The sequence below is a fragment of the Podarcis muralis genome, chromosome 14 (genome assembly GCF_964188315.1).
Source record: "Podarcis muralis chromosome 14, rPodMur119.hap1.1, whole genome shotgun sequence".
Taxonomy (NCBI): domain Eukaryota; kingdom Metazoa; phylum Chordata; class Lepidosauria; order Squamata; family Lacertidae; genus Podarcis; species Podarcis muralis.
The window spans coordinates 14,758,972-14,772,994 of record NC_135668.1 but is presented as its reverse complement, the minus strand read 5'-3'; the positions used below and the strand labels follow the sequence as shown (position 1 = coordinate 14,772,994).

Sequence of the window (14,023 nt, the reverse complement as noted above, 5' to 3'; positions counted from 1 at the left end):
ATTAGCACCAACAGCCATTTCTTAGGGCAAATCCACACCACATTTAAAGCATGGGAACTGTAGTTTCCCCTCACAGAACTACAATTCCCAACACCCTCAACAACACAGAGTTCCCAAGTTTCTTTGTGGGACATCATTTGCTTTAAATGCGTGGTTAGATAGCAAGCAGGAGTTGAGAGCTAACTTTATCCTATGGGGGTTGGGCGGCTCTGATTTGACTTTGAAACTCCCTGCTGAGATAACTCATCTAGTTCTCTTGTTGATATTCTTCTACCAGAAGGCAAAAAACCTCTTTATTTAAACAGGTGTTTGGCCCACTGAGCTGATTGTTTTTTCCTGCTTCGCTGTGTTTTAATCCATTTTTAATTTAATTATGTTTTTAACAGGCTGCTCTTTTAAATCTGCTACAACTTGCTTTTTTATATGGTTTTTATTATGATACGTATTGCCTATTTCTTAAGTGGATTGGTCATTTTCTGTTCTGGACACCAGTAACTGACGTGTTATAAACTTAACTCTGCAATTCACATAATACAAGCATGTCTTACAAACATGTTTGGATAAAGTCGTGCCACATTATTACTGTGGTAGCAGCACTGTGTTAATATAGGTACCAGGGTAAGTGTCCAAGCCCTCTAAGCATAGAACTAGTAACTTCTTAAACCTATTACCACCCTCTAGTTTTTCAAATTGTCAGCTGAAAAATAAAATAAAATCCCACCACCATTCCAACTGTCAGTTATCCTATTTTTCCTTCAAAGAGCTTGAGGTGACACATGAGGTTCTCTTCCCTCTCTGTTTCATCCTCACAGTAACCCCGTGAAATGGGTTAGGCTGAGAGATTATGACTGGTCCAAGGTCAACCATAGAGCTTTTTGGCTGTGTGGAGATTTGAACCCTGGTCTCCTAGGTCCCAGTCCAATCCCCTAACCACTACATCACACTGGCTCACTCCATAATAATAATAATAATAATTTATTATTTATACCCTGCCCACCCCGGCTGGTTTCCCCAGCCACTCTGGGCGGCTTCCAACAAAATATTAAAACACAGTAGTCTGTCAAACATTAAAAGCTTCCCTAAACAGGGCTGCCTTCAGATGTCTTCTAAAAGTCTGGTAGTTGTTTTTCTCTTTGACATCTGGTGGGAGGGCGTTCAGGTATACTGGACCGAGGCCGTTTAGGGCTTTAAAGGTCAGCACCAACACTTCGAATTGTGCCCGGAAACGTACTAGGAGCCAATGTAGGTCTTTCAGGACCGGTGTTATGTGGTCTTGGCAGCCGCTTCTAGTCCATGCTTCTTTCAACTCCATGCTCTAACTTAATAATAATAATAATAATAATAATAATAATAATAATAATAATAATTTATTATTTGTACCCCGCCCATCTGGCTGGGTTTCCCCAGCCACTCTGGGCGGCTTCCAACAAAGATGAAAAATAAACTAAAATGTCACACATTTAAAACTTCCCTGAACAAGGCTGCCTTCAGATGTCTTCTGAATGTCAGGTAGTTGTTTATCGCTTTGACATCTGATGGGAGGGCGTTCCACAGGGCGGGCGCCACTACCGAGAAGGCCCTCTGCCTGGTTCCCTGTAACTTGGCCTCTCGCAGTGAGGGAACCACCAGAAGGCCCTTGGCACTGGACCTCAGTGTCCGGGCAGAACGATGGGGGAGGAGACGCTTAACATTCCCTACAGTGGTGTGCAATGTTGTTGAACTCCAGTTCCCACAATCCCGGCCACTGCCCATCCTTGCTGAGACTGATGCGAGTTGGGAGCTGGGAACATCTGGAGGTTCCCCATGTGGCAATCTCCTCCCCTGCCCTTTTAAACACAGGCCCACCCAAACATGGTCAAACCTGTTGGAAGCCAAAATCAAATAAGTAGGAGGTCTATTGTGATCCACCAATACTAGAGCAATACAAATAGTGCTCTTTTCGTGAGAGAGAGACAGAGAGAAGCTTTTGGCTCACTTTGTGTGCCTTGTTTTGTTTCGCTAAGAGGCTTTATACCTTTATGCTGTTTAAAGAGGATAAGAGAAGTTTCGCCTCGCCACATGTATTTGTCCTGCTGGAAGGATTTAAAACAATACCGATACTGTTCTTGGACACTGTTACGCCCTCAGATGTATTTATGATATTGAGGAGAGAGGTGTTTAACAGTCAGCCTTCCATGAGAGAGATTTTCTAGTATTAAGAACAAAAGACTTCCATGAGAGAGATTTTCTAGTATTAAGAACAAAAGAAGAGCGCAAAGGCCATTTACTCTAGCACCCTGCCGCCACAAAGTAGGTGTGCAAAGTGTGGCCAGTCCAGTAAATTGCCCGTGTGAAAGCAGCCAAAATGGCACGTGTTTTCTCTTTAGGAAACTCCCTGGTTCCACGACTGCCCAAAATAAATGGGTTTGAGTAATCCAGTTACGTTTGCAGTTTGGGAATATGCTTGGAAGGCTGGACATAGCAAATGGATATAAATTTACAAGGTGACTGTGGGAATTGAGAAAGTATGGATATTTCATAATGACAGAGCTTACGAGTTATATAAGGATGCAAGAAGGGAGACCAAAAAAAATACAGCCTTTTTGCAGAACTGGAATAGGTTTGTAGAAGATTAGCATAATAAGGCACACAATTCATGAGGTATAAAGTTTTTTATTTGACCTGCTGTAACAATAAATATGAATATGAGTAATATTCACCAAATATGAAGTTATTATACCATGAACAGAGCTGTTGTATTGTAGTAAACTTGAATGGTGTGTGTGTGTGTGTGTGTGTGTGTGTGTGTGAGAGAGAGAGAGAGAGAGAGAGAGAGAGAACTGGAATATGTGTGTGTGATTAATCTTAAAAAATGCTTAATCCATCCCTGTTAATCAGGATTATGTATATTTCAAACTACTTTCCCCCTCCCAGTTCTGAGGTGTTTTATATGCCACATAATGAGTGCCTCTTATCTGGTCTATAGAAAAAACTATAGAGAAATCTCCAATGTTTGTGTGATTCCCCACCCCCTCTCTTTCTTTTAGCTCCTCCAATGTAAAGAAATGGGAAACGGAACTGCACAGTCTTAGGGAGAGCAATGCCAGACTGACTTCTGCACTCCAAGAATCTGCAGCCAGCATAGAACACTGGAAGAAGCAGTTTTCCATTTGCAAAGATGAGAACGATCAACTTAGGAGCAAGGTATCGAATGCAGCAAATTGAAACGGTGGGGCATTACTAATTTTATTGGTCAGAAAACATGCCAGTGTGCTGTAAGGATTAGATGAGGAGCGAGGAAACTTCTCCAACCCTGAGGGCTGCATTTCCTTTTGGGAAACCTTCTCTTCTGAATGATGGTTTGGGCAATTTACAGAGGCAAAGCTTCAATGGTACCCTGGACAGCTCCGGGCAGGGCTCAGGGCGAAGGTTCCAGAAGAGGAGAGCTAAGATGTTGCTCCAGCAGCAGCAGCAGCAGCAGCTAGTCAGGGGTGTGGATTGAGGAGGGTCATGTCCAAAGGAGGAGCCCATGGACCTGAGAGCCACCATCTCTGGATTGGAGTATTGGACAAGAACTGCAGGGATCTGAGGGTTCCTTGGGAAGAGAGGTTTATTGTTAAACCATTCAGGGAACTACAGTGGAGCCTCTAGTTACGTACCGCTCTGGATACGTAACTTTCGGGTTACGAACGCGACAAACCCAGAAGTGCCACGCACGCGCATGGGCAGCAGCACTCAATTGCGGCGTGTGCATGTGCAGAAGTGGCGCCTCTGCCAATGGACTTTTCGGGTTGCGGACAGAATTTCATTCATATCCGGAGTGTCCACTGTATAGCTCTGTGAGAAGAACAGGGGTCTTAAGCATTTGTGGTAGCAAATAAATTGGTTCTTACTCCGGGATGAATATTTTAGTATGTATCTATACTTAATAGCTAGCCTATGGATCCTGGTCCATAACACACCTTGGAGGTAGATCCATTTACTGCACTTATGTAATGCATTGGCAACTTGCAAAAATTAAATTTGAGAACTTAAAATGCATTTTAGGCAATATAGAAATCCTGGTGCTCCTTTATGCGTACCTAGCTGTGCTGAGTTGCCCTGGGATAGTCCAAAAACTGCTGGCGGGAGAGGTCAAGGCACAATAATTCCTGTCTACTAAAAACTGCTTTGCCCAATATTAGATGTACTGGATGTAAATGTCAGGGGAGAATAACAAAAAGGTGTAAACTTTGGAGCAGTCCAGGAATAGTAGTATGCACTGCCACTAAATAATATGGTGCGGTATTTCACTGTTACCGTATTTTTCGCTTTATAAGACGCACCAGACCATAAGACGCACCTAGTTCTTGGAGGAGGGAAACAAGAAAAAAATATATTCTGAATCTCAGAAGCCAGAACAGCAAGAGGGATCGCTGCACAGTGAAAGCAGCGATCCCTCTTGCTGTTCTGACTTCTGGGATAACTGTACAGCCTGCATTCGCTCCATAAGACGCACATACATTTCCCCTTACTTTTCAGGAGGGAAAAAGTGAGTCTTATAGAGCAAAAAATACGGCAATAGACCCACACACTCCTGGCAGAAGTTTATTGACAGCAGGGTTTTTTGGTTTCCATCAATGCTACTTGTAGCAAGAATCCCACAGCACTGAACTTGATTTGTGGGGAACGGCAGCTTTGCTCAGTGCTGGGAGAACTATGCAGAAATGAGTTCTTTTTTTCCTTCATAAGGACCTGTACCTTGAACACACTGGCTGCATTTGGATGATTGCATCTTGGCTTCATAAGCTGGCCTATACACAAGCCTTTTTGCTGTGGTTGCAGCCTCTTTGCTTTTCCCTCCAAAGCACATTCAAAGAACGCTGTTTCCCTCAAAGAATTCTGGGTGTTGTAGTTTATCCCTCAGAGTTACAATTCCTAGCAACCCTTAACAAACAAGTGCTTTAAATTAGTCTCTAGCTGTTTTTGGACTACAACTCCCATCATCCCTAGCTAGGTCAGGGATGATGGGAACTGTAGTCCAAAAAACAGCTGGAGACCCAAGTTTGGTAAAAACTCTGCTCTAGGCCTTCCCCAGCCCCTTCAGCAACCTGCTGCTATCTCCTAATTTTCCTGCAACGTTTCCATTATTTAAAAACGTGAAAAGCAAATGATAAGTATATGTAGTGGATTGGGAACTCAGACTGGCTCCTTTCAACCCTTCTTTAAGATTGACGAACTGGAAGAGCAGTGCAATGAAATAGATAAGGAGAGAGAACGAAATGCGCAGCTGAGCAGGCGCCTCCAGGAATTGGAAACGGAGCTGCAAGACAAGGAGCTGGTATGTAAAACAAAGAATGGTAATGAAGTGCTTAAAGCTGCGGACATGCAGCCACAACATCTTTGGGGAATCAGTCCGCTTCCACAGTACTTGTAAAACAAAAACATAAAAAACCCTAATGCAGATTACTTTAGAAGCTGAGCAAGCCCTGGAGGCTTTGGGCACAAGGACATGACTGATGCTCCGGAAAATGCCATGGGTTCCTAGCAAAACATTAGGCTTTTGTGCTCTGTCTGTTTTACCTTGGGACCTTATTCTCATTTTGTGTGTGTGTGTGTCCTGTTTTAATGCAGTAACAAAAGCTGGACAATTTTTTAAGTTGGGTAGAATGGTTTTTGTTTTCTAAGTGAGCAAACCGAGCCATCCTGGGGAAGTTGGGAGGGTTAGATAACCCACAGGGGCGGGTAGAAGTGATGGTTGGTACCCTTCTTAAGGTATGTGTATACTTCAAGCTTCCTCCAAAGAATCCTGGGGATTTGTCCTTTGAGAAATGTGTGAGGAAGGTGTTTTTCTTCTACGCAGAGGAAACCAGAGACACAGTGTGATACAGCAATTAGAGCAGGGGTGAGCAAACTTACCGCGCCTCGGGCTGGTGTCTCCAGTGCCGATCGTGTGGAGGGCAGGGAAGCGCTTGCCCATACATGTGAGCACACGCTATGTCCGGCACACTTCTGGGTCGGAGGAGCATGAGAAATAGCTTGTGCGCATGTGCACGGGCCTCCTCCGACCCAGACGTGCACCAGAAATAACGCTTGCACATGTGCAAATAACGCTTGCGCATGTGCACAAGCTATTTCCAGTGCTCCTCTGACCTGGAAGTGGGCAGCAGCATAGCGCCGGTAAGAGCGGGCGGCAGGGGTCGCCGCGGGCTGGATAAACGAGTCCCTCAGGCCTTATCCGGCCCCCGGGCCTTAGTTTGGATTTAATATCCCACTTTATAACTACCCTAAGGAGTCTCAAAGTGGGTAACATTCTCCTTTCCCTTCCTCCCCCACAACAAACACTCTGTGAGGTGAGTGAGGCTGAGAGACTTCAGAGAAGTGTGACTGGCCCAAGGTCACCCAGCAGTGCATGTGGAGGAGCAGGGAAGCGAACCCAGTTCCCCAGATTATGAGTCTACCACTCTTAACCACTACACCACACTGGCTCTCTGGATTAGAGTGTCGAACTAGGTACCCAGGAGACCAAATCACCACTTGGCCTTGAAGCTCACTGGGTGGTCTTGGGGCAGTCACTGGCGTCTCAGCCTAACGTACCTCATAGAGTTGTCAAGCTATTCCAATCCAACAGTTACCCAGTGTTGGAAGACATTTGTATAGATCTCTTGAAAGCTGTTGCGCATTGGATTAAGTCTATAGCAAAATTTCCTGCTTGGTTTCAACTCCATCTGCTCAATACAAGGGACAAAACAAAAGGAGCATAGAATTGTAGAGTTGGAAGGGATCCCAAGGGTCAACCCGCTGTAACACAGGGATCACACCTAAGGAATCCCTGAGAAGATGGTCATCCAGCTGCTGCTTCAAAACCTCCTATGAAGAAGAGTTGAGCACTTTCTGAGGCAGTTTGTTCCACTGTCAAGTAACTCTTACAATCAGAAAGTTCTTTCTAAAGTTTAGTTGGAATCACCTTCCTGGTAATTTTAATCCACTGGTTCAGGTTCTGCCCTCCGGAGCAGGAGAAAACAAGCTTCCCCCATCTTCCATGTGACAGCCCTTTAGATATTTGAAGGTGGCTATCCTTTCACCTCTCTGTCTTCTCTTCTAAACATACCCAACTCCCTCAACTGTTCCTCATAAGGCTTGGTTTCCAGCCACTTTATCATCTTGGCCGCCCTCCTCTGCATATGTTTCCCCTTGTCAATATCCTGGATCAGTTGGTAGCGCATAGAGAGCCAGTGTGGTGTAGTGGTTAAGAGCGGTGGACTCGTAATCTGGTGAACCGGGTTCAATTCCCCGCTCCTCCACATGCAGCTGCTGGGTCACCTTGGGCCAGTCACACTTCTTTGAAGTCTCTCAGCTCCACTCACCTCACAGAGTGTTTGTTGTGGGGGAGGAAGGGAAAGGAGAATGTTAGCCACTTTGAGACTCCTTCGGGTAGTGATAAAGTGGGATATCAAATCCAAATTATTCTTCTTCATAGACTAGATGACCCTTGTGGTCCCTTCCAACTCTACAGTCCTTAAACTGTGGCGCCCAGAACTAGACTCAGCATTCCAGGTGTGGCTTGACCAAGGCAGAATAGAGCAGGGACACGGGTGGCACTGTGGTCTAAACCTCTTGGGCATGCCGATTAGAAGGTTGGCAGTTTGAATCTGTGCAACAGGGTAGCTCCCGTTGCTCTGTCCCAGCTCCTGCCAACCTAGCAGTTTGAAAGCACACCAGTGCACGTAGATAATTAGGTACCACTGCAGTGGGAAGGTAAATGCTGTTTCAATGCTCTCTGGTTTCCGTCACGGTGTTCCGTTGTGCCAGAAGTGGTTTAGTCCTGCTGGCCACATGACCCGGAAAGCTGTCTGTGGACAAACGCCGGCTCCCTCGGCCTGAAAGCGAGATAAGCACCTCAACCCCATAGTCGCCTTTGACTGGACTTAACTGTCCAGGGGTCCTTTACTTTTTACCTTACACCAGGTGCGGCTTGACCGATCGAAAGGTCGGCGGTTCGAATCCCTGCGGCGGGGTGCGCTCCTGTCGTTCGGTCCCAGCGCCTGCCAACCTAGCAGTTCGAAAGCACCTTCGGGTGCAAGTAGATAAATAGGGACCGCTTACTAGCGGGAAGGTAAACGGCATTCCGTGTGCTGCGCTGGCTCGCCAGATGCAGCTTGTCACGCTGGCCACGTGACCCGGAAGTGTCTGCGTACAGCACTGGCTCCCGGCCTATAGAGTGAGATGAGCGCACAACCCTAGAGTCTGGCAAGACTGGCCCGTATGGGCAGGGGTACCTTTACCTTTACCTTTAAAAGATATTACCCTTTTCTGTGCTGAAACAAGGCCTAAGCTGGATGCAAGGCATGGCTCATGCTAGGGGCAAGTCAAGGCAAGGTAGGGCAGTGCTTGTCCTGTACTCTAGGAATCCAGAACTCTGATACAGTGCCGCATCCTCAGACCAGAGAGGCTCTGGCTGTACAGGCTCATTGGGAAGCAGCGCTTCTGAGGCTGTCCCTGTGTGAGCTTCCCCTTCTTGTTCAGAGTACTCGACTCTTCCTCACCTGCAGAAGAGGAACCTGACTCCTGGTCCCTGACAGACAATTGCATTGTACTGAATTAACAGCTGTCTGGAAAACTTGTTGGGGCTGTCTCAGATCTATTCCATCTTGTTTCCCCACCCGCCTCTCCCTGCTTTCAGCAGCTGCAGCTGGGAGGAAGATTGACATCTTAGGATAATGGTGACACAGCGCAAAACACACACACACACAAACCTTCTTGTTGTAGCATGCATATATTCATTGAACTGGAATAAGGGATTAAGGTGGCTTGATGGGGCCAAGGAAGAGACACAATAGAGTTTAGTTTTGGAATTGAAAGGTAAAAGGTAAAGGGACCTCTGACCATTAGGTCCAGTCGCAGCCGACTCTGGGGTTGCGACGCTCATCTCGCTTTATTGGCCGAGGGAGCCGGCGTACAGCTTCCGGGTCATGTGGCCAGCATGACTAAGCCACTTCTGGCGAACCAGAGCCGCACACAGAAATGCCGTTTATGTTCCCACCAGAGTGGTACCTATTTATCTACTTGCACTTTGACGTGCTTTCGAACTGCTAGGTTGGCAGGAGCAAGGACCAAGCAACAGGAGCTCACCCCATCGTGGGGATTCGAACCGGCGACCTTCTGATCAGCAAGTCCTAGGTTCTATGGTTTAACCCACAGCGCCACCCGCGTCCCTTTTTGGAATTTGCACACACACAAAAACCCCAATTAGTTTCTGGGTTCAGTTCAGCTTGGTACCACGAAACCTTAAGGACCACCCATACACCTTATAAACCAGCCCAGACCCTGCAACACAGGCAGGCAGTCCACAAAGCAGTCTGAAGCAGTCTGAAGCCACTGCTAATAGCTGGGGCTGCACCTCCTGTCACCTCTCCACCAGCAGCAGTGCCACCACTCCCCACACCATCACGCTTCCCCCCCGCACAGGTGGAGCTGGCTGCGCATAGCTGTCAACTTTTCCCTTTTCTTGCAAGGAATCCTATTCGGAATAAGGGAATTTCCTTTAAGAAAAGGGAAAAGTTGACAGCTATGAGCTGGCGCCCCTGCTGCTACCTTCTGACTCTTGCCACTGCTGGGCACCTGGTGGTTGGCTCCCAGGTCTTGCCACTGCCAGGCACTCATTGCTCCTCAATGCTTTCCACCTTCACAACCCTGGAGGCTGCTGCAGCATGCTCAAGTGGCAACTCCTCTATTTGCTCCTGGGCCACTCTTCAAGTTCACCTGTGGTAGAGGAGCACAGCAGCAGGATCGAGCAGGAGGGGGCAAGTATGCAGCAGTGGGAAGAGGGGCAGGAGGTGGGGATCACAGCCAGGGTTTTCGCCTCTAGTGGCAAACATCCTGGGCCACCCCTGCCTTGTGGTGTCTTCATCAGAGGCTCTTCTCTGTGGACCCTGCGCAAGGGGGGTGTAGGGGGTGGCTACACAAGAATGAATAATTCATATATTAGAAAGTTAAAATGTTTTGCACTCACACCAACTCATTTTTATTTTATTTTATCACAACCCTAAGCATTTATCTGACTCCCAAGAATCCAAGCTATTTTGTTCTTCATTAAATTATCAACACACACACACACACACACACACACACACACAGTTACACCTACACATAAAAATTCATATTACACAAGGTGGGAAGGGGGGAAATGGATTGAGGTAGTAATAAACAGAGACCTACAGCAAGTGATTAAGTGACAAAGTCTTTTCTGGCTCAGAATAGTAGGGGTGATTCATCCTTGGACAGACGTTCTGCAAAACATGCAAAAATGGGAATTGCTGGGGGAGGGAATTCTCCACCTCCAGCACCCGAGGGCCCAAGCTGCTGCAGTTTTGGTGTACACCACTGACTGTCAATGCTGTGAGTTCTGCTTGTGCCCACCCCTGCTTGAAAGAGTGTGGACTGATTCTAGGACCCTAATTTCCTCAACCAATTGCCCTCACTGTCTTAAGTGGACAGCGATGGCCATCTTTTTGGAAGGGGCAACTTTCCTATGCTGTGGAGGGTTGTACATATTGCTGCTGCTGCTTGCCAAGGTTTCCAAGTTGCAATTAAAATTTAAAATATTTACATCTGCCTTGCTGCTCTGTCGTTCTTCCTTCGCCTTCTGGTGTTCCTCTAAATATGAGGTTTTCAAAGGTGCTCCTTTTGTGCAGTTTCACACTGAGCAGAGTTCACACCGGGCTTGTCTTGCAAAGCCAAGAATAGCTTGTGTCTGGGTTGTTTTGTGGCTGCTCGTGTAAGAGCACACAGCCTGGAAGCAAGTTGGGGCAGCCCTCCACAGCAAGTGAGAAAGAAGTCTGTAATATTAATGAGCCCATTTTCCGGCTGAGTGGGAGTACCGAAAGTTACAAAATACTGCTCTTTATGAATGCTGTTACCAGCGCAAAGGGCCAAGGTTAAAAAGCATGACATTTTTTCTTTGGGAAAAGCTGCTGGGAGATGTCTTAAAATCCATCAAAATCCATCGCCCTAAACAATTTCCTTGTGCTTGGGGCTCTTTTAACAAGCCTGATTGTTGAGTGTATTAGCAATACCATCCCTGAAAAGAGCTTTGGCATACATATTGTTTGCATCACCTTGAGCCAATAGGGAACATTAAGGGCGAAAATCGAACAGACTCTATTTGTACACAAAATGAGTTCATTCTGCAGCCATAGCAATTCCAAATTAAAGGTAAAGGGACCCCTGACCATTAGGTCCAGTCATGGCCGACTCTGGGGTTGTGGCGCTCATCTCGCTTTATTGGCCGAGGGAGCCGGCGTACAGTTTCTGGGTCATGTGGCCAGCATGACTAAGCCGCTTCTTGCAAACCAGAGCAGTGCACGGAAACGCCGTTTACCTTCCCACCGGAGTGGTACCTATTTATCTACTTGCACTTTGAGGTGCTTTCGAACTGCTAGGTTGGCAGGAGCAGGGACCAAACAATGGGAGCTCACCCCGCCACGGGGATTCGAACCGCCGACCTTCTGATCGGCAAGTCCTAGACTCTGTGGTTTAACCCACAGCGCCACCCACGTCCCTGGGAGATGTCTTAAAATCCATCAAAATCCACCACTCTAAACAATTTCCTTGTGCTTGGGGCTCTTTTAACAAGCCTGATTGTTGAGAGTGTTAGCAATATCATCCCTGAAAAGAGCTTTGGCATACGTATTGTTTCCATCACCTTGAGCCAATAGGGAACATTAAGGGCGAAAATCGAGCACACCCTAATTGTACACAAAATGAGTTCATTCTGCAGCCATAGCAATTCCAAATTGCTGCCCCCTTAATTCCAAGAGGTATGGTTCAGGTGACCTGGCCAAACTTTGACCATCAACACAGGATTTGGGTTCCCATCCTCCCTCGTTCCCCTTCATGGTTGCAGTTCCTATAGTTTCGTATAAAAACCAAATCCAATAAATTAGGTTTTGCACAAACTATAGCTTGCTTCCAAAGCAGGACTGGAAATCTTGTTTAAATGCTGGTTTCCAATACTGCTTTAGGGACAAACTTCATACAGTGCAAATCAGGAAGCGAAACAGAGTGTAAAGGATGAAGTATGTGTTGAAGTGTTTACACATGCACATCATAGTTAGGTGATGATATCTGAATTGGGGTGTGTTGTTTCCTTTATCGTTTTTTACATTAAAAAAAAATCTCAAAGTAACTTGACAAAAATAAAATACAACTCATAAAAGCTATTCAAAGGCTGAAAAGAAAAAGGGGGGAAAGCAAAATACAGAATACATAAAATGCCCATCTAGCAGTATGTTAATAAGGATCAAGGAGGGAGGATATTAGGTTTACAGCGTGTTACAATCTAAGAGAAAATGTTATGAAAATGCTCTGTCGGTGGCCAAACTGGACAAAATGTATAAGAATAGATCTGAAACTTGTTGGAGATATAAAAAGGGGAGTGGTTCATATATGCATATGTGGTGGGAATGTGAAAAAATCAGAGAGTTCTGGGACATTTTATATAATGAATTAAAAAAGATACTCAAATTCCCATTCACAAAAAGACCAGAGGCCTTCTAATTAGGGATAATGTCAACTGAAATCAAGAAAGAAGTAAGACCACTCTTTATGTACGCAACATCTGCAGCCAGAATTCTGGTCGCAATGAATTGGAAGAGTGAAATTACACCTACAAAGTCAGAATGGCAGGTAAAAATGACAGAATACATCCAATTGGCAATAATGACGGGGAGAGTTAGAGGGTACTCAGTGCAGAGGGTGAATAAAGAATGGATAGTATTAAAAGAATATTTGAAAAACTGCTATGATAGCAAAAATCTCCTGGCAGACCTTGAATGATTCTTGTAATGTATAGATAATAAACTAAAGAATTTTTCTCTGAAGGAAATTAAGGAAACAAAGTACAATAACATGCTACTGTGTAAAAAAAAAAATAGCAAATGAGATACAGCTTTTTGAGAACCACTGGAAGTTTATTTTATCTTTATTCTTTCTTTTCTTTCTTCTTTTTTCTTCTTCTCTATTTTTTGTTATATTTTTCTTTTTTCCGTGTAGTGTACGTGCATAAATTGTAACATGGTGAATTGTTGTGTAAATATGTGTTGAATGTTTAATAAAGATTTATTTTTTAAAATATTTAGAAAATAAAATTTTTAAAAAATAAAATAATAAGGGCCAAGCCCATTAATTAACTAATGACTTGGGGAAACAGAAGGGTCTTAGCCTGGTGCCTAAGAACTGCCAAAGATGGCGTCAAGCACATCTCCTTGCCTGGAATAACATTCTACAGACAGTAGCCACTACTGAAAAGGCTCATTTCCTTTGGCAGTGCAAACTTTTTTCTGTTTATTGCTTCCCACCCCCGAATGCTAATTTCCATTTAAAGTCCTGATATTCAAATACAGGCGACTCCCCATTTATGCTGGGGGTTACACTCTGACCCCTTGCACACATATGTGAAATGAGTGTTAATGGGGAGCAGCCCCAGAAGCCTAGAAGTGGGGGGAGAGGCCTGAAGAGCCTCAACAAAGTCCTACTGTGCCTCTTGCTCATGAGGAGACCCTCCCCGGAACCCGAAGGGGACGTCCTCTTTGGGGAGGGAGGGTCTCAGTGAGCCAGAGACTTGTTGAGGCTGTGCTCAGCAAAGCCCTGCTAAACCCCTCTACCTATCCGGGTTGTGTGAGCCGGAGGCGCAGCGGACATTCCTGCTAGCAGCTGCTATGTGGGAATGTGCCGGTGCTGATTTTTAAAAAGTTTTATTATCTGGTTGAAATTCGTAACCTTTATATTTTTGTGCTACTTTCTCTAGGAAATAGAGGATCTTCGGAAACAGGGTGAAATCATACCAGAGTTGATGACAGAATGTGAAACAGTCTCTGAGAAATTGCAGGTATGAATGGTTATTATTATTCAGTATGTATTTTCAGTTTTAAAAGGAAAATTATACTCCACTTAAGACCTATAGCCAGAATGTTTATGTTGGGGAAACTGAAGCGTATGATTCATGCTGGATGATGATGGCGCAGGTAGAGATGTGAAGGTGTTGGAAAAACGATTTCCTCTTAAC

General features: G+C 45.4%; 1 protein-coding gene across 2 annotated transcripts in view; it reads left to right on the top strand.

The window, feature by feature from the left end:
- HOMER2 (homer scaffold protein 2) overlaps positions 1-14,023 on the top strand; it is a 91,806-nt gene that overhangs the window by 66,111 nt on the left and 11,672 nt on the right. For both annotated transcript variants that reach the window (XM_077918837.1, XM_077918838.1), the window contains exons 6-8: positions 3,027-3,183; positions 5,189-5,299; positions 13,766-13,846. In XM_077918837.1, the coding sequence (XP_077774963.1) occupies positions 3,027-3,183; positions 5,189-5,299; positions 13,766-13,846 (349 nt within the window). The remainder of the gene's footprint in view (positions 1-3,026; positions 3,184-5,188; positions 5,300-13,765; positions 13,847-14,023) is intronic.